General features: G+C 43.9%; 1 protein-coding gene across 1 annotated transcript in view; it reads right to left on the bottom strand.

Annotated features, from left to right (window-relative positions):
- The window catches only part of TBC1D9 (TBC1 domain family member 9), a 113007-nt gene that overhangs the window by 8064 nt on the left and 83914 nt on the right, over positions 1 to 21029 (bottom strand). The window contains exons 12-16 of the mRNA XM_065877183.1: positions 19856 to 20141; positions 19229 to 19358; positions 7966 to 8064; positions 7724 to 7792; positions 3743 to 3983 (exon numbers count right to left, since the gene is read on the bottom strand). Coding sequence (XP_065733255.1) covers positions 3743 to 3983; positions 7724 to 7792; positions 7966 to 8064; positions 19229 to 19358; positions 19856 to 20141 — 825 coding nt within the window. The remainder of the gene's footprint in view (positions 1 to 3742; positions 3984 to 7723; positions 7793 to 7965; positions 8065 to 19228; positions 19359 to 19855; positions 20142 to 21029) is intronic.

Genomic DNA, 21029 nt, shown 5'->3' on the forward strand with positions numbered 1-21029 from the left:
CCAGAAGCTTCTAGTCCACTGCAGAGAATAGTGGAACTGTTCTTGACTCTTAGCCTAAGTCTGCATTCAACTCTTGACACTCTTCACTCTGGAGTTTCTTATTGACCACATAGTTAACTAAACCCCCAAATGCTTATACACTGACTAATACTAACCATGAAAATAATGACAGACGTTTTTGAACCATTCACTTTGTGTTAAATCCTATGTTAACTACTTTCCATATGCATTTCACTTTCTTCTCACAATAATTCTACGAGACGGTCACAATTATTATCCCAACTTTACAGGTGAGAAAAGTCGGGCTTATTGATATTAAGTAATGTTCAAGGTCATAAGCTAGCAAGTGGCAGGCCCAGGATTTGAACTCAGATTTGTCTGACCCTAGATCGCATGGCTGAAACCACTATACTATATATGCAAACATACAGTTCTTTTACAATCATTTCTTAAAATTTAAGATTTCTGATTTATCTCTATCAGTTTGTTTTTGCCAACCATTTCCTCCTCTGATTTCTTTAAATCTTGTTTTTGTCCTCCAACACAATGGCTGTCTCTCTTCACTTTTGTAATGGTAGCTTCTCTACCTTTATAGTTTAAATCCCTGACTAAGTCAGGTAGAGGGGGATGGATAAGCAGTAATTGTAGTGACAACAATAACTAACACTTTTTGAGCCAGGCACTGTTGTAGGAACTTTACTTGAATTATTTCTTTTAGTCCTGACAATAACTATTTTGCAAATGAGGGAACAATCACAGAGGTTAAACACCAAGCCCAGCATACTAGAGAGCTCTCCATTGACCGTCATGCTTTGGGTGCAGGGTTCAGACAGTCATTGAATCACCAACATCCATATCCCTCCAACTTTCCATTTATAATGAGTTATCTGTCCAGTGACCAGCTGCCTCATGACATCTATGGCGTGTTTGGAAAGGCTGCCTTCCAGCAATAGGAGGAGGTCCAGCTAATTTGTGGCTTGCGATTGTAATCCCTCATCTCTAATTCCATAGAGATGTTCTGTTCACTAATTTCTAGAGGGATCTTTCTGGAGATGAACATTGAAATTATTGATCCATCTCTTCCAGAATTCATTCTTTAGTTCCTTAAGACTTGAACAGAATTTCTCTTTTCTAGTCTACTTGTCTGTCTCCATAGCTGTAATCAACCCGCATGACTGACTACAGCTCTTGAGACTCCGCCTGGCAAACGGGGTGGAGTTGACTTTACTCAGAGAACTCAACTGCATTTTTAAGAAGCCCAAGTACTCTTCTCCAATGTTTTCACTATCTTGGACTGCAAACCTCGCTTTCCTTTTCGGAAGATTTTGAAGAGTATTTACCTTGTTGGGGTTTGACTAGGCTTAAGTAAGTTAAATATTTATATTTATTCCTATCACTTTCTACACGTGTATGGTATTTTTGTTGTGAACATCTTTGCTAGAAGCAGATTTGCATAAGGCCATTTTGCCACAAAAGATAAAAATAACTGGTTGATGGTTACATTACACTAGAAAATAAGATAGCAATTTTTGCAAATCCTTCAGCGAGCTAATCTAAGCCAGACTGTGTTAAAATTTGCACCATTTTCAAGAAACTTATACCCATCAGGAATCACATTACGATTTCCTTTTGGGGGGATAGGAGGAGCTTGATTCTTCGTTTGCCTCCAGCGTCTAATACTGCACGATAAATTTGGTAAAGACGGCCTGAGAGGACAATCTGTTGTATCCAAATTAGCTAAAGAATCAATCATTGATGTTCTCGAAGGCTGTTGTGAATTAGTAGCCGCTTCTTTTATATTTGCCATAGCTTGGTGAACTTTTGGTTTCGACGAGTGGGAGGCATGACTGTGCTCGTCAAAGGATTTATAAAAACTGATTTGTTATCTTTTTCTAGTGTCGTAACTGTCAACCAATTATTTTGATCTCTTATGGCAAAATGGCCTTATGGCCAATTAGCTTTGCAACAAAACTGGCCGCAGCAAAGATGTTTACGGCAAAAATTCCTAGAACCCTTTCTACGTGCAGAACCTGTCTCTTTCTTCTCCTCCTTTTTCTTGTCCAAAGCTAATTTTAAAAAAATCTCCCTTTTGATAGACGCCAAGGTGATAATAATAGTTACTTTGGGGAAGAAAAGATTAGGAGAGGGTCAAAAGGGTCCTTAGCCTTGTCTGGACTGTCTTACTTTATTTTATTTTGTTCGCTTTTTTGAAAAGCAGAATGTATTTATGTTACTTTTGTAATTAAAAATTAATGCCTCCTTCTTCCCTAAAAGAAAAAAAAAAATCCTATTTGCTGTCCTTAGCACAGAGTAATGAGAACAACCCTCATCTGAGTCCTGGACCCAGTACGTACTAACCGTGCTTTTCAGTTCAGTAACAGACATATACTGACTTGCTAAAAATGAATATTCCAGCAAGTTGCTTAACTTTTCTAAGCCTCCATCTCTTTAACTGACAATGGGGGTATTAACAGTAAGCAGACAAGTAATAAAACATAATATTGATAGTAACTGCACAAACGCTGCTTCCAGGGTGCCTGAGTTCAAACTCCAACTTTGTAGTTGTGTGCTTTAGGTAAATTAAATGCACATAAAGCACGAGGGCAGTGCCTGGCTGAGCAAATGCTATATAAATGTTAGTTATCAATACTATTATTACCCTCAAAGGTCTGTTGTCTGGATTAAGTGATAAAGTACAAGTTCTAAAGCATCACAACAGAGCCTGCACTTAAAAAAGGCTAGTTTCCTCCATGTACCCCCTTTGAATGATATATCTGAGCGCTTTATACAAATAGTTTTTACTTATCTAAGAGGACCTTATCTACACCCCTTTGCTTTTTTAATAACCATCAGCTTTCTCTGGCCTTTAAGCCTTCCAGTCATTATTCTTAATGATTTAGGGTACTTTTTGGAATCATCGTTGGCTCTATGTCTGACGCCTTCATCTTTCGTGGGCACAGGTCATTTTCAAGTGCACGGACCAAGGTCACAGAGTGGCACAATTAGAATTTTAAAAAGTCTTCCTTCTTATCTCATTCAGGCAGCCTGACATAATGCCTGCTACATCCACAACCTCGTAATGGGCGGGCCAAGCTTGACCACCACGTAGCTTTTCTGCTCAAACATTAATGGGACAAGAGTCCAGTGGAATACAGGACAGGAAACAGGTCAGACAGTGAGGCTGACAGGCAGAAGCTCGTGCTGCTTGGGAGGGGAGGGTGTGCGTTCTCAGGATGGACACCCTTCCTCCCCGCAAAATGGAGAGAAAAGACTTCCATTTAGACAGCAGGGCTGTTGCATTTTTTTTTCAGCTCTTTATTAAAAACATTATGAAATGTTTTGTAAAATTTTATGAAACATATGTACTGTAAATGTATTTTTTGACAAAGAAAAGCAATCCATCCAAACATTTCTTCCCTTGTAAAGTTATCGTGATTTGTGGTTTCAGTGTTTCAGTTGGCATTCTTGCAAACTCTCTGATAATGTATTTTAACTAGGGCTGAGGACTATCGAATGTAGAAGGTAACGATTTAATCATATAATATATCCATTAACTAAAAACGAATTTTACAGTCAGCTTGCAAACCTTAAAATATGCTTCTCTGTCCCGTAAACCTTGTCTCCTGAAGCGAGCGGGGCTGTGGTCCTGAGGGCGGCACAGAGAACCACGAGGACCACGGTGCTTACTGACCTATTCCCCCCTCCCCCTGCCCCAACTCATGCAATAACATCACATCCTTACTCAGTCCAGAGACAAACTCTCGGAAGTTGATCAGAGAATCTCCATTTTCATCTAATAGCTGGAATAAGCGCGAGGCAAGCACGTCAGAGTGAGTTCCACAGGCCCAGGGAAAGAGCAGAGCAAACATGCCCTTGAACAGCTCAAAGTCGATGCGGTACTGCTCGAGATAGGGCAGGCTGGGGTCGTGCCGGTCCAGGGCGTTGCTGCTCCCACCCCAGTAGCAGCTGGTTAGGTGTTCCGCCTGGAAAATCAAAGAACAGGAGGACTACTGGGGACTGCATCTCACAGCAAATACCAAGAAGAAAGGCTCTCCCTCAAATTTGGAAAAAGGCTTTAGGTCACCCATGTGCATCTCCTGGGGTGGGGTGGGGGGCAGTGGTCTGGTCGCAGGGCCCCTCGGCTTCTCTTCTACATATATCTCCACTTGACCCCGCTCCCCCCAAACTCCATGGCAACCATCTCTGCGTTTACACCTGGCGTGAAAAACCCGGTTCAATTACTGGCGTAGGTGAACAAAGAAAGAAAACCCTCCCCCTCCCCATTTTCTTCTCCCCCCGCCCATCCCCACACTCAAAAGCATTTTAAGAAGTAACTCCCATAAAAACAAACTTTTTTTTTTTTAATTTAAAAGAAATATATAGAATGTTAACCTGAAAAAAGGATCTGTAATTCAGGCAATCTGATCACCTTGTGTCCTCAGTGAGGATGGTACAGCCCCGAGGGTAAGTAGCTTCCACAGGGTCATCTAACCAGTTAGTCAAAGCAGAATCATCATGCGATTTGGGGTCTCCAAACTCCTAGTTTAGTGTCCTGTAAACCCCCTGCTTCCCGGTCACCAAAATCCCATTAATATTATCCTAGTCATCCAGTAGTCAGGCTACAAGTGTGCGGTCCTCCTGTTTCACGCATCTGAAAATAGCTCCAGGGAACTTATGAGCAGGAACCACTAGGGTGAGGAGGACAGAGATCCAACAAAAGGCTTCTTGTTTCTGTCCTTGGAAAAAAGGCTGCCTCTTTATTCATGAGGTCATATTGATTCTGGTAGAAATATACGCCCATTCTAGGAAGACCGCAAAGGAAAAACATCTAATAGAAAGGCCAGCACGAACACCCCAGCTCTCCTGTATGTAGACATTTACAGTCAGCACTGAATGGTAGCCTGGGGAGATGGGAGGGGCATCCAGAGCGAGACTTTATTTTTTACTTTATTCTCTGTTGTACTATTTCATTATAAGCATGTATAAATACTGCAATAGCAAAAGGCACTTACAAAACAGATCTCCCCCTCCCCCTGCCTAGGGGTTCTGAGAAGGGAGAGTCAGTAGTGGGTGTTGTTCTCACTTAGAACGGAGCAAAGAGGACCAATGTCTTTGTCCTGTTTGCTGGGAATTGTAGCTAATAACCCCCAAAACAGCGGGGCGAGAGTAGGCAAGAGAGAAGGAAGGAGAGGTTTCTGCCGGGCAGCCTCGGGAGAATAAAGCAAGTGTGTCAGGTCCACCAGGCCACCAGGCTTCGGGGCTGCACTGGCGCTGTGGGTGGAGATGGGGGCGGGGCTTGGGAGGAGTGGTGATGGTGGTGACGTCACGGAGAGGAGGGTCCGAGGGACTGCACGGGTGAGCTGTGCTCTGAAGTGCTGCCCAGCAGCCCTCTGGGTGGGACGGTGTTGGTGATACATCCCCAGGAAGGGTCCTCTTTACCGGAGCTTCGTCGGTGGATGAAGGTTACCCAAAGCACTTCCTCCTAACTAAAGCGCTCACGTTCCTCTGGAACCAGGCCTGAATGTGGTGCAGACACTTCCACCGTGCTCACAACCTTCAGGAAACAAGCCATGCAGACCATGACCCTCTTCTTTGATGAGCCCCCCCTACTCCATCATTTGGGCACTAGGGACCCGAGATTGAAAAAGGACTAATTTAGAAAGAGTTCAAGAGAAACTAAGGCATAGGGGCCCTGAACCACATTTTCCATCAAATCTGCCTCAGGGTGGCGGCCTTTCACCTTTTTCCTACCAAGTCTTAGCCCAAAGCCCAAGGCAGAATGCTCCGTGGGAGACAAATGTCTCTTTCCTTTGTATCCGAAGGAAAACCCCCAGAAATTGGCTTTTTAAAGGACTAAGAGTCTGGCAGCGTGTCTGACACAGTAATGCCTCAATAAACGTTCGTTCAGATGAATTAAAGCCAATGAAAGTCTTCGAACGACTCAAGGAAGAGTCGGTAACTTAAGTCTTTGTCTTGGGTTCCAAAGTACCCGAGAGTCCTTCCCATCCCTGACACCAGCCAAGGGTCTCGGGTTCTCTCTTGGGGCGCTCAGCAGACTTGGGGAACTCGTGTTTGTCAACACACCCTTAGGGCAGGGTTCTGGAGTGTAAAGAAAGCTTTCTTCAGGCAATATCCTCGGTGTATAAATGTCACACCTGGTACCTGGAGGTGCATAGACCAGAGAGTGCAGGGGTGCCCGGGTAAGAAGACAAGGGCACCCCTGTCTCTGTGTCTTCAGTGATCTCCGGATCTTGGACTTCTGCACAACCAGCCCTGGTCTTCCTTTTCCCGGTGTGCCCCAGAGTCAGCCTCCTCTTTCTAATGTTATAGCGCTTCCCATTATCTGTGCAGGATCTTGCCGCCTCCAGCTGCTACTCCGGCTTCCGTTTAGTTACCCCAAATCCTGGTCCTACCGGCACCACCCTGTGAAGCAGATTTCTTCCAGTCCTCAGTATCCTTCGAAAATCTGATCTCAACTGGATCATTGTATCTTCCTGTTTTGATCCAAGTTGGATCACTGTAGTTTTGCTTAACGAAACGAAGAGGGACTCCCTCCTTACGGAAAACCAACGTACCCGGAGCAATTAGCTACCACGCTTTACGTGCCTGAATAAAACACGAATGAGGTGGCACAGGCTAGACACTTCGCGGTCAAGTGCTGAACACACAGTTGTCCACCTGTTGGTCATGCTGCTGGGCTGCAGAAAGCCATCAACCTCTCTCTGCCGGCCCCAGAAGCACGCAGAGATAACACTAGATGGAAAACTGATCACTAATTCACCTATGTATTCAGCACACATGTTTGGAACACCTAGTGGGGAGGGACACTAAACTAGGCACCAGTGAGACAAGAGGAAATAAAACGGTGGTGCCTCCAGTAGCTAACAGGCAAGCGGGAACATCTGCAAAAGTATTCCCAGCTCTCACTTTGTCTGATCCTAAGATCTATTAGTGTCCAACTCAGATCTTTATGTTTGTCCCTTTATGTTTGTTCCTATAATATCTTTGCAGTCCTCAACCGTCTTCCTTAGTTCTAGGAGTAAAAGCCTCTGTACACAAGAAGCTAGCCAATTAAAGACTGTGATAAAATCGGTACCCACATCAAAGGCATCTTTTAAAACTTTTTCTTGGCAATTGCTACAATTTTACAATGTTGGTAATGACAGTTATGAAAGAAGTATTTTTCTGGAAGAAAAACCATTCTATACTGCTTTATTTACTGACATAATATTTTTCTTATTGAGGATCAAGATTGGTATGGGCTGACTCAGAAAGGAAAATTGCAGAAATTTAACAACTAAGCTTTTCCTTAGACATTTGAGCAGCTTTATTCTTATTCTAGCTACATATCTCTTTTTAAGAGTGCTTTAATATAGATTAATATAGGAAACTGCGATTTACAGGAGTCTCAGGAAGAATTTAAACTTGATTGCCATCGTTCCAGTGAGAATTATAAAGTAATGCCCTCTTTTCTTAAGACCAAGGAAACAGCTAAAATATTATATGGAGTGGAAGAAAGCTAAAACATCAATTTAAATGAGTTATATCTTTATTTTTCATATTAAGTACTCTATTTTTACACTCTCAGCTCTATCTTCCTATTTATGCATGTTGACACTCATGCTATCCCTTCATAATTTAAGAGAAAAATCTAGAACTAACTGAATTATTAAAGTGAACTCCTTTTTCCCCTGAATGTACATGAATTTTCTTTGAAACTCACTTTGAAAAGAGCATAAAGTTCTTCTAGCTCATCAATGGTAAAGGAAGTTTCTGTCACAATGGTTCGTACCTATAAGAAGAATAAACACAATGAATTTCACGAACTCAAAAATGTCATAATGGCAAACTTCCTGATTTTCTTGTTTTAAATCATCTTCAGTCTGTCAAGCAGGAATTTGAGTTGGTAGGAGGGTAAGGAAGGGTGGAGAAAGAAGGTCACATGCCATTTCTCAAGAGACTCACCACGTTCCGTTTTGTAGTATCCTCCAGTGTCTGGATCACCTTCAGTCTCTGTTTGAATCTCATCTGCTCAATCAAATCCGCCCGGATAGTTCCAAATTTCTGGAAAAAAACAACATTGGTATTTCGAGAAATCTGCTAAAGCACTCGATATCATGTCTGCAGGACTGATGGAGATAAATCCTGATACCAGTGGGCAATTTCCTGCCAAATGACAGGCCTCCTAGACTATACCTTTATTTACTATATGGCCTTTGTTTATTTTGAGGCCATTAAACAACCATAAATAAATAACAAAAAATTCTCATGCTTCTTAACAGTTGAACCAAATTTCAAAGCCACATGAGTCTTCCTCAAATCAACAGTTCATGGGAGAAGGAGAGGGTTAAATAAGCCTACAAGGGCCCTTTGTGGATGAAATAATGCTTTAAAGGAAGAACTTTCTTGGCAGGAAGAAAGGAAGTATATAAGGCTAACTATTAAACTGGGAGGTTGTAGGAAATGTTGGAGTGAGGCTTCCTGTCCTGATCTCTAGCTCAATAGCATTTGTCTCTCATTGGCAGACACTGAGGGTTAGCAACCTTTTCTTTTTCCTCCGGTACGCGGGCCTCTCACTGTTGTGGCCTCTCCCGCTGCGGAGCACAGGCTCCGGACGTGCAGGCCCAGCAGCCATGGCTCACAGGCCCAGCCGCTCCGCGGCACGTGGGTCCTCCTGGACCAGGGCACGAACCCGCATCCCCTGCATCGGCAGGCAGACTCTCAACCACTGCGCCACCAGGGAAGCCCCTAGCAACCTTTTTAAACTCAAGATGCCTAGCATTGCCTGAACGTTTGTTGAACTAAATTTCAAAAGCAAAACAAGTCTTCCAATCTGAAGGCATAGAAAGAATATATAAAGTTTTATCTCTCTTAGTGGTGCAAAAGAAAAACAAAGAAATTCTGCATAAAGCATGAAGCTTAACTCATAGAAGCAATGCTGCAATGGTTAAAGACATTTAAAGGAAAAAGGAAAAGCTGACAGACAATATCAAGTGTTGGCAAGTGCCCGGTGCAACCAAAACTCTCACATGCTGTTGCTCAGAGTATCAACTGGTACAACCATTTTGGAAATCTATCTGGCAGCATCTACTAAATCTGAACAGGTACATACCTATGACCCAGAAATTCCTCCCTAAGTATATACCCAAAAGAAAGGTGTGTATATTTTTAACAAAGGACATAGAGTAGAATATTCATAGTGCCACTATTAGCCAAAAGCAAGAACCACTCAAATGCCCATTACAGTAGCATTGTGGTATTATCACACCATGGGTTACAATGCAGCAATGCAAAGGAACAATTTGGACAAATCTCACAATCACAACGCTGAGCAAGATAAACCAGAACCAAAAGAGCACATGCTGTATAATTCCACTTATGTGAAGGTCAAAAACAAAATCTACGGTGCTAACAGTCAGGAGAATTATTAACCTTGGTTAGATGGATAGTGACAGGAAGGGGACACAAAGAGCACTTTTGGGGTGTGGCATTGATCTGGCAAATGGTCACATGGGTATGTTAAACAGAAGGTTTAAAGAGTGCCTTTGTACGTCTCATACCATGGAATACTACACAGAAATGAAAAAAAGGAAAACAACTACTGATGTCGACAATAACTTGGATGAACCTCAAAGAAATTACGCCAAATGAAAAAAGACAAATCTCTGAAGTCAGGGGGCCTGATTCCTCCAGCTCTGTTTTTCTTTCTCAAGATTGTTTTGGCTATTTGGGGTCTTTTGTATTTCCATACAAATTGTAACATGTTTTGTCCTAATTCTGTGAAAAATGCCATTGGTAATTTGATAGGGATTGCATTGAATCTGTAGGTTGCTATACTACAAAGCTACAGTAATCAAGACAGTATGGTACTGGCACAAAAACAGACATACAGATCAATGGAGCAGGACAGAAAGCCCAGAGATAAACCCACACACCTATGGTCACCTAATCTATGACAAAGGAAGCAAGAGTATACAATGGAGAAAAGACAGTCTCTTCAATAAGTGGTGCTGGGAAAACTGGACAGCTACATGTAAAAGAATGAAATTAGAACACTCCCTAATACCAAACACAAAAATAAACTCAAAATGGATTAAAGACCTAAATGTAAGGCCAGACACTATAAAACCCTCAGAGAAAAACATAGGAAAAACACTCTTTGGCATAAACCACAGCAAGATCTTTTTTGACCCACCACCTAGAGTAATGAAAATAAAAACAAAAATAAGCCAATGGGACCTAATTGAACTTAAAAGCTTTTGCACAGCAAAGGAAACCATAAACAAGACAATCCTCAGAATGGGAGAAAATATTTGCAAATGGAGCAACTAACAAAGGATTAATCTCCAAAATACACAAACAGCTCATGCAGCTCAATGTTAAAAAATACAAACAACCCAATCAAAAAATGGGCGGAAGACCTAAATAGACATTTCTCCATCATTTAATCCCTTTCTCCTGGTTCTTTTTATGCCTCACCGGCTACTCCTTTTCTGTCTCCTTTGCGCATCCTCTCCATCTCGAAACCCTGGGGAACCCCAGGGCTCAGTCTTCAGACCTCTACACACCTACTCCCTAGAGATTCCCAGTCACTGTTCACCACCTTTACTGTTACCACCTTGATCTAAGCCACTACTGTCTTACAATAGCCTCTAAACTGATCTTTGAGGCACTGCCCCGCTTTATTTTTCCCCTAGAAGCAAGAGTGGTCCTTCTAAGTCCTGAGACATGATACTACTCCTTTGCTCACAACTCCAGCGGTTTCACAGCTCACTCGGGGTCAAATTCCAAGTCTTACCAAGGCCTCCAAGCCCTACACCCTCTCCCTCCCTCCCCCAGCTACTTCTCTGATCACCTGCCACCACCCTTTTCTCACCCCCTCAGTCACCTTGCTGCTCCTCAAGCACGTCACGGTGGCTCCATCGCCCGCGGGGGCTTCTGCACCGGCCCCTCCTCTGCCTGGAAATTGCTTCTCTCAGACACAATGCGCTGTGTTGTGTCACATGGCTCCCCCGTGTCATTTGTGTCTCTGCTAAATGTCCCTTCACCAGACACACAAACCTCAGAGAAACAGCACATCCCCACCTTTTTTACCTGGCTGTGTTCTTTCTTACTTGAATTCACCATGGCCTGCCTCTCACCCCTTACTGTGAGGGCAGAGACTGTGTCCTCCAGAGCGGAGGACGGGCGCTGATTCACAGCAAGCGCTCAACACGTATTTGCCGGACACACTGAATCCTCAGGATAATTCCAGGAAGTCAGTGCTCTTCTTATCTCCATTTCAGAGATGAGGGAATGGAAGTTTAACAAAAATCATTACCTGGGCATTAACTTGCCCAGGTGCCCGGATCCGTAGTGGTGAAGCCCAGTTTGAATACAGGCTGTCTGATTCTAGGACTCGCACTCAGAGCCCCACCCCTGGGAGACTCCCCAGGGGTCACCTCCCTGACTTGCTACAGAGCACAGCTGGTACTCAATAAAGGCCTTGGTTTGCCAGATTCAGAAAATAAAATACAGGAGATACAGGATGCCCAGTTAAATTGTTGATTCAGATAAACAAGAGTAATTGTTTACTGTAAGTACGTCCCTGGCAATGTCAGTCCTGTATCTTATCTGACAACCCCAGAAACGGCATCTCTCTATAGGTTATTCCACATGGTGGACTCTGAACTATATAATTTATAATTTCCCCAAATTGGGGTTAACAGCGAAAACCCCCACCTTTCTAGTGCTTTCTATTTCTATCTATTCAATACTTTCCCTCTGTTTTGAAAGAGAACTGAGTTTTGACTCAGGCATTCTTTTCCGATAATTAAGACAAGAGCATACACTGACATTCTGGAGCCTGGCCAGTGGAACTTTCATCACTTATGTGGTGGGAGGGTCTTCACCTAACAAATGCAAGGTTTATGAAAGAATTTCCTCATCTCCAGAGAAGCATCTTCTAAAGACCAGAATCCTCTCCATTATATAGAAAGACACAGTATTTACTGCCGCTTAGAAGCAAGAATTCAAAAGCTGTTAGTAGGAGTTGCCACTAGTGATGAAAAATACCATATTTAATTCACTCTGGGTTAAATCCTTGGATGGGATTTAAACTCCCAGGAAAGGTAACTCTTTTGATCCTAACAGAAGAGTGGAAAGCATCCACTGCAAAGTGCATGCTGAAGATGGAAGGCTGGATTTACTTCAAACCAGGCTAGAGTATGCCTTTGATCAACAAAAAAACATTAGCTGTGAGACAGAAGGAAACTAAACTTTCTTGCACTACAACTGGCAGGGACATTAACAGGCCATGTAATTGGCTCCTTACAATAACCTTATGAGTTGCTACTGTTACTTCCATTTAACAGATGGGAAAACCGAGGTTCAGAGAGGTTCTATAAGCTACCCAGCATCCCACAGGGGCTGCGCTGCAATTTGAGGCCCAGTCATTGGCTTTATAACTCCACCACCTACTGTTCTGGAGGCGAATAGGTTTTTCCTTGTCTCTGGGTAGAAAAGAACATAAATTTTGGAGCAAGACAAAATTTGATTCAAATTCTTGTTCCCTCACTAGTGAGCGGTGTAACTCTGGGCAATTCAGTCAAGTCTTCGGACTCCCAGTTTCTTCCTCTGTAAAATGAGACCCCAAAACCGTCCTTGTAGAATTGCCATTAGAGATAAGGATATATTAATATAAAGTACCGGTAATAGCAACTCATAGTAAACATTGGCTTGGTGATCTTCACAGATTGCTAAAGAAAGAGTTATTTCCTCCAAGCCTGACCTTCAAAGAGCCCGGTATATTTTATATTTAATTAACGTCTGTTCCTTGACTAGAAATGGACCCTGCAGTTTGCTAGGCAGGACCAGGGACTGGCCACAGTAGAACACAGGACACAATGGAATACATACAATGGCCCTTCCATCTGGAGCAAATGGTCCCAACCTGAAAGGAAACCCTAAACTCCAAGTTCCAGCCTAGTTATTTCCGGAGGATTTCTAAAGGAAAATGGGTAATGAGTAGGAGTGGGTTGTGGTCTCCTCTCCTCCACCACCCACCTTTTTGGAGGGGCTCTGACAGAATGAAATGCTAAAAATAGGGCAAACAAACGTTGGCTCAGTAGATCCTGGAGGCTGCATTTCCATCACCCAAAACAAGGGAAATTCCGCAGGAATTTCAGTTCTAGCAAAAGAATGAATTCACTAATTTAACGATACTTTTTCTAACAGATAGAATTTGGTGATGGGAGTGAGGGAGCCTAAGATTATTTTAATTTTCTAAAATCCCCCCTTCCTTAAACAGTAAAATTATCCATCCTCATTTCCAACTCTTCTCCAGCTCCATTTTTCTCTGAATGTTCCTGTGGCCTGTGTCTCATTTTCCAATCTGATTCCTAACGTTTTTATGAGCTGAGAGACCATTTTCAGTGCAGGCGGTACGTCCTTTTTGTGCTGCTTTGTCCCCCTGCTTGCTGATACCAAGTAACAGATAGGTTTGTAGCCCTTCATTTTGTACCATCTCACCTGCCCTGCGTGCAATGTTCCCTTTCTCCCCCGACAGACTCAGGACGAGGAAAAAGCCAGATAAAAGAATGAGGTGGAGACAAGTCTATCCCAATTTCCCAGTTTATGTTCTGTGGGCTCTCCCACCCCCAGCATCATTCCTGGGTGGGACAAGAGTTCTCCTCTCCATGCTGGGCAGCATCTCTGTGATTTCCTTTATCCTCCAAAGCTTTCCCTTGCGTTGTTGGGAAGACGGGGATGATGGAAGACAGATACAGACACATTTTAAAGAGACCACAAGGGTTCCACCAACTGCAATAGGCTCCTCCTTTCTAAATCCTCAAGAGGACTTAGAAATATTTAAATGCTGAAGCTTTAAAAAAAAAAAAATCTTAGTTTAGGCCATAGGTTCATGGAATGACCTGAACAAATCTGCCCATCACAGCAAGACTTATTGAAACAAAAAGCAAGTGTCATTTCTAATATCGAAACTCTATGGTTCATTTCTGTTTTTAAATGAGACTAGGTCACGGAAATTATGCCAAAGGTGCCTTTAATATGTGTCTTAGTTTGTGGAGCCCTTATTTTCCCAGTATATAGTACGGGGTTCACTGTTGTTAGCCAGAGGACTGAGCTATCTCATGAATATGGGTATGAAAGGAAACTCACATTTGAGAGTCTTTTTCTGTATCAGAAAATCTCCAAATGCCCAAGGCAGAGAGTGAGGCTCTGCCTTGGAAGACTGAGGGGACAGAATGGAGAAACGGGTGGAATGTGGGTCTTTGGATTTACAGAAAACAGCATAAAGTTATAGGAGGCTGAGACCAAGATGGCAGAGAGATTCTCCAATACAGCTGAAGGAGCAATTCCCCCAGACTCTGCCCTGCCTTCTGTGCTGATGGCACTTGTCTGTACATGTGTCCTTGTGTGCTGGGGTGGGGTGGGGGGGACAGATGGCTGGGAGGAGGAAGAGGAAGGAGAAGACAGAAGGGGACCAGGATATGAAGTCAGTGTGAGGACCTTGCTTGTTGGAGCCCCATGTTCGCTGAATGGGCTGCCCTCTAAGGCCCTCCGATCTTAAAGAAGTCTCAACTCACCGCAATATTCATACCCATGGGACACCTTCATAACTCTGTCAGAAAGCAGGCCCATATTGTGTAACTAAATTTATGTGTCTCAGGGGGACTATGTCATTTGAGGTCTTTGCCAAGCAGAAAAGGCTAGAAAAGCCATTGTCCAATAAGGTAACTATGGCAAACTGTAGCATCCCCCTTGCTAGTCTATTCCTTCAGCTCTCCCCACTCCAATTTATTACACAGGGAGCTTGAGAAATAATGTACTTGAAGAAAACCCCCCTCAGTTTCCAGTGGCTCTTGGGTGCCTTGCAAATCAGTTGGTGGTTTTCAGACTCTCCACTAACCAGCCTCTCCTGGACCAATTGACCTCCTGTCCATATGTACATCTACAAGCCCATCTCCGTTCTATCCAGACAAACCCCCTTGGCTCTGGCTTTAATGCTGGGGAGCTCTTATTTGACTCCCGACTCTGCCACTTCCTCACTGTGTGCCTTGGGAAAACTAGCTCTACCTCTCTCAAGTTAAATTTTCACCTTAAAATGTGTTAACATGTACCTGGTGGGGCTGTGAAGCACCCAGCACCTGTCCCACACGAGGTGGGTTCTCCTTGAGTGAGAGCTGTTTTCATCACCCTTAAGGAGCTGACACTTTATTCTGAACTTTTAAAACTGTCTGTCCTTCTGCACAAACTCCTCCTTGTGTTTTATCAGCTATCTCCTTTCCCCGCTTCACATGTCACAGATGCCCTGGGCAAGTCGTCTTGAACATGAAGAAACTGTGGTGGTCGTGTGTTTACTGAAAGGTCTCTTTTTTTTTTTTTTTTTTTTTTTTTTTTTGCGGTACGCGGGGCTCTCACTGTTGTGGCCTCTCCCGTTGCAGAGCACAGGCTCCGGACTCGCAGGCTCAGCGGCCATGGCTCACGGGCCCAGCCGCTCCGAGGCATGTGGGATCCTCCCGGACCAGGGCACGAACCCGCGTCCCCTGCATCGGCAGGCGGACTCTCAACCACTGCGCCACCAGGGAAGCCCGCTGAAAGGTCTTTTATTAAAGTGCCCTGTGCCTTCCAGAAAGCTCATCTCAGTCTATGGGTGAACCTGAAGGCCGGGACTTTGTCTTCTACGTCTGTGTATCTAACAAAACTGCACTCGGGGCGCACACAGAAGAAAACCGTCTCTGAGACTGTCCGTACCATTTCTTCCAGGAGGGGCTCGGTAGAACTTCACAATGAGCAAGGCATTTATGAATCAAGTTACCGTCTCTGCTCGACAGGAGAAAGCTGATCGACTGGCGTCAACCTAGGGATCTCAAGGCTGAATGTGCTTTCGGTATTTTCCCTGCTTTCCTATTTTCCTGACTAATTATCCTGAAGCACAGAAAGCAACGAGTCGCCTGCTTCAGAACACCAGTGTTGTGCCGTATAACCAGGTTATAATGGGCCTCTGTGTCTAGTGGCCCCATTCTGCATCTAGGGCAGTGATTCTCAGCCCTCACCGGGCTCTTGAATCACCTGGGAACTTTAAAAAAATATTTATTCTTGGGCCTCATACCAGAGATACAAAGTCTAGAATGCAGCCTAGGAATGTATATTTTTAAAAGCTTGGCTTAAAAAATTTTTTAAGTGCTTTTAATGCACAGGCAGAATTGAGGACCATCAATCTAATAGGTGGAAAAAAAAAAAAAGAAAGGCAAGTGTTTGTGGTGTTTTCTTTAGGATGGTCTAGAAGGCATTGGGAAGGCAATGGAAACTTATGAGCAGGGCAGTGACACCAAGCAGAGGAGAAAACAAAAAACCAGTCATCATGTATTGAAAGGCCAGGTAATGTAGGCATTGCTATAAATAAACGGGGTTGTCTTCCCAGGCAGAGGAAGGAAACTGCTGCTGTGTCCTGTGATAGGATATTTGGCAGCCTAAGAGTCACCATTAGGGACCAGGCAGACAGGATGGAAATGGAGACCAGCCCTGGTCTTGTCTCCATTCTCCTCTCTTTCCCATTAAAAATGGGTAAAAATGGGCCAAGTGCTGACCTCAACAAGACCTTAGCTTATCTGCTGTCAAGAACAAAGCTGAGTTTCCACATACCAAGCTTTATTACTTTGGTCTAGAATTCTCTTTAGAATAAAGGTTTCAGGGGATGCCTTTAGGAAAACAACCCACAGCTATAATAATAAGTATTGCGTTCAGTCACATGGGCTCTTTTTCTGGAAAAATAACCATCCAAAATTTCTGACGGAGGACTACCCAAAAGTCCCAGGGCAATGATTTTTTTTAAAATGCATTATGGGGCTTCCCTGGTGGCGCAGTGGTTGGGCGTCCGCCTGCCGGTGCAGGAGACACGGGTTCGTGCCCTGGTCCGGGAAGATCCCACATGCCGCGGAGCGACTGGGCCCGTGAGCCATGGCCGCTGAGCCTGCGTGTCTGGAGCCTGTGCTCCGCAACGGGAGAGGCCACGACAGGGAGAGGCCCGCGTACCGCAGAAAAGAAAAAAAAAAAAAGCCACAAAAAAATGCATTATGATAATAACCAGTTTTGGAAAGAGTGAAGTGACAGCCATCCTTAGTCTCTACTAGTGGAAATATAAATTGGGACAATTTTTAAAGAAATTGGACAGTGTGTGCCAGGAGCTTGGAAATAATTCATACTTTTTGATCTACTACTGTAAATCTATTCCTAAGAATGGACTCTAAGAAAAAATTCAGACATGTATTATTTATGCACTAGCTTATCATATAATATATAATATCATACATATTATATAATATGTAAATATATAATAATACCATACAAATTTGCCATATGGTACTGAAAATTTGGAAGCAAAAAAACTAAGTGTCTAACGAAAAGGGATCAGCTAAATAACTTGTAGCACCTCATTTAAAGCAGACTACTAAGAATCTGCGAGCTTCCCTGGTGGCGCAGTGGTTGAGAGTCCGCCTGCCGATGCAGGGGACACGGGTTCGTGCCCCGGTCCGGGAAGATCCCACATGCCTTGGAGCGGCTGGGCCCGTAAGCCATGGCCGCTGAGCCTGCACGTCCGGAGCCTGTGCTCCGCAACGGGAGAGGCCACGGCAGTGAGAGGCCCGCGTACTGCTAAAAAGAATCTGCGAAAACCTGCAAACAATATATTAAATATCAGGGAATGCTCGTGATCTATTTTAAGTAAAAAATGGAATGGTACAAAACACTTTTTGGTATAAACTTATTTTTTAAGTGTAAGTTGCAAAAAATAAAAACATATTAGAAGACTTCCCTGGTGCCACAGTGGTTAAGAATCTGCCTGCCAATGCAGAGGACATGGGTTCGAGCCCTGGTCCGGGAAGATCCCACATGCCACGGAGCAACTAAGCCCGTGCACCACAACTACTGAGCCTGTGTGCCGCAACTACTGAAGCCCGCGCGCCTAGAGCCCATGCTGCGCAACAAGAGAAGCCACTGCGATGAGAAGCCTGCACACCACAATGAAGAGTAGCCCCCGCTTGCCACAACTAGAGAAAGGCTGCGTGCAGCAACGAAGACCCAACACAGCCAAAAATAAATAATTAATTAAAATAAATTTTTTTAAAAACCGAAAAAAAAAAAAACCATACTTGAGGGAAATATGGTGAGATGCTCACAGGATATGGTTCTTTCTTTCATATTTTTCTACAGTTTCTACATTTTTTTACAATAAACCTGCATTACTTTTATGATTCTAAAACATACCAAAAATGTTTTGTTTTCAATATATATGGACTGTCAATGAAAATTTTCTGAAATAATAAATTACCAGTCTTTCTCCCATTTTGAGTTAAGGACACACATTTCTGAAAAGATGTCATGGATCCATGCTGATTTTTTTAAAAGCACCAAATTTTTGGTTCTCTTTAGGAGAGATTTTCCTCACCATTTCTCCCATATCCAGGCTGTTGCTAATTGAAATGCTGACAGTCGCCAGTCATACGATCCCAAAACATCAGGAGAGGGTCTAGTGTGCTGAGCAGAATATTCACGCTCTTTCTTAATGATCAAGAAACGAACAAACCACGAGATGTTACGGGCACTGAGTCCCGGGGGGCGCCACAAACCCCAAGTTCTATGGGGTACACAGGACCGTGGTTCCTTCACCTCTAGACGCTCGTTAGTTCTTTTATGGGATTCAGGACCACATCTGGGGTCATCATGGACCAGGGGGCACCCTCCCACGCCCAGGCCAAGCAATTTTAGAGGAATCCTAGGACCCTGGTATAGAGTATTCTATGTGTCTTGGATGTAAGAGGATTGGCTTGTATACTTCCCAGAAGACCTAAGGACTTGGCATGAGCATGGGAAGTGAGCTGATTTGTGCAGGTCAACCTCCCCACGCTTGCTTTCAACAGTCCCTCCTCAACCCACCCAGAGCTGAATAGGAGCTGCTACTTGATCAGGCTTCAGGGTGGGCAAAGCCAAGAACCGGAGGGCCTGAGCTGGTCATGCCAATTGCTCTGTGGTAGTAGATCCATTCAGTGTCCATCTCTGGAGCTCGAAGCTGTCAGCTGGCAGGGAGCTGCTTGCTTCGACAACTAGTTCTCAGAAGGCGGAGGGAAGCAGGGACGCCCCTGGGTTGGCAATGGAAGCTGTGGTACACGTCCAGCCGAGCCCCTCGGAGCACTCAGAGTGCTGTTATGCTCAGGAAGGGAACGTGACCTACCTCATAGGAAGTTCTGATGAGTCTGAAGATGTCGACCTCAGGATAGGGCTCCACATCATCACTGAGCAGGGAGTGGAGATGAGGGATGGGGGGCAGCGTGCTGTCCTTATTGGTCACACTGTCCAAATACCTGGAAGAAGAAATGAATCTGGAGTCACTGGGAGGTCCAGAGTCAATGAATCTGGAATCCCTTTACACCTGTCCACCCATCATCTGCAAACTCTGCATATCAAAACAAAAGACTAAAATTTCCTTAAGAGCAGAATAAAATTTCCTTCACTTCTTTTTTTTTAAAATTGTATTATTTTTTTAATTGAAGTAGAGCTGATTGCCTTCACTTCTAAAGATAAAGCATATGAAAAGAAATGCTCAGCCACAGAGAAAAGTGGGCATTATGATCACCATCAGGCCAATTAAGACTCGTGAAACCAAGGAAAAAGATACACGGTAAAGTACAGGGAAGAGGACTTCCCTGGCGGTCCAGTGGTTAAGACCCCGTGCTTCCAATGCAGGGGGCCTGGGTTCGATCCCTGGTGGGGGAACTAAGATCCCGCATGCTGCGTGGCGCGGCAAAAAAAAAATGTACAGGGAAGAAAACCCAAAGGTAGTTTTCAAAGTGAGAAATACCTTCCCAAAACGGTCATGGCCTCCCCATCGTCCTTGCAGTTCAAAAGTTTGTCCACATTTGCGTCCAGCACAGCCAGGGCCAACTGGAATATCACTTTGATTCCTTCATAGAAGAAACAGTCGACAACCACAACTGCACTCTCAAAGGGCATCACGCTGAGAAACAGTGTGAGGAACCAGGACAGGGAGATGGTAGAAATCACACCCAGGTCCTGCATGCAGTCATACAGCTGTGGGACATAGTCCCGGGCAAGTTCCTCGAAGACACCCTGGTCCACCAGGGCACCTGCAGTGGAGGTGGACGCAAAAGGCCATGGGTCAACCAACCGCACCTTCTCACTAATGAACCCAACCCAATGGCTTGACGAAAATAATCCAGTTCACAACTGCTGCTGAGACAGAACTCTAATTACTATGTTACTGGACCAAGGTGTCAGCACAGTCAAGTCACCAGATGAGTTCTGGCTACATCGTCTCTTTCTGGGGTCTTCCTCTCCTGATTCTTTACCACAAAAGAGCAATAACATAAGAACTCTGAAGCCTGTTGAAAAGGTCAATTTACAAAATTCTCCTGGCACACAATTACTTTTTTTGTTGGCAACATGACGTCTGGTTGGGCATGAAATGTATATCTAAGTAGCCTCACTTCTTGGCAAACTCTTTAAAAAAAAAAAAAAATTGCTCGTCTGGATGCATGGTCCCCACATAGGAATCATTTCTCTAAACAATTGCTTCTTCAATTTAAAAGCATTCCAGCTGTGGACATTTCTGGAGAGTATTTCCAATGAGTCAAATTAATGTGCAGAAGTTTAGAAATGAAAACAGAACACAAGAGGGGAGCATAAAGCATACCTCTTGCTACACTAGCAATGAAAGGCTTATCCTGCTAAAATGAATGTCTAACACTGGAGGGAATTATAAGGAGAAATACCAATAATTTGTTTAAATGCTCACCACCGTTGTTTGCTTTGCAATGAAACCGGTTCTGAAAAATACCTCAGAAACTGAGCTCTGGATACATTTTTATATGCTATTCTGCCCACTCCATTTTTGAATACTTCTGCTTTCCATAGATTCCATGCTCTTCATGAAAGAATTGTTAAACCTTTTTGGGTTGATGATCTGTGTGCTTGGTGTAGCTCTCACATGGCACAGACTGACAGCACATTGAGTG

The sequence above is a fragment of the Phocoena phocoena genome, chromosome 5 (genome assembly GCF_963924675.1).
Source record: "Phocoena phocoena chromosome 5, mPhoPho1.1, whole genome shotgun sequence".
Classification (NCBI taxonomy): Eukaryota; Metazoa; Chordata; class Mammalia; order Artiodactyla; family Phocoenidae; genus Phocoena; species Phocoena phocoena.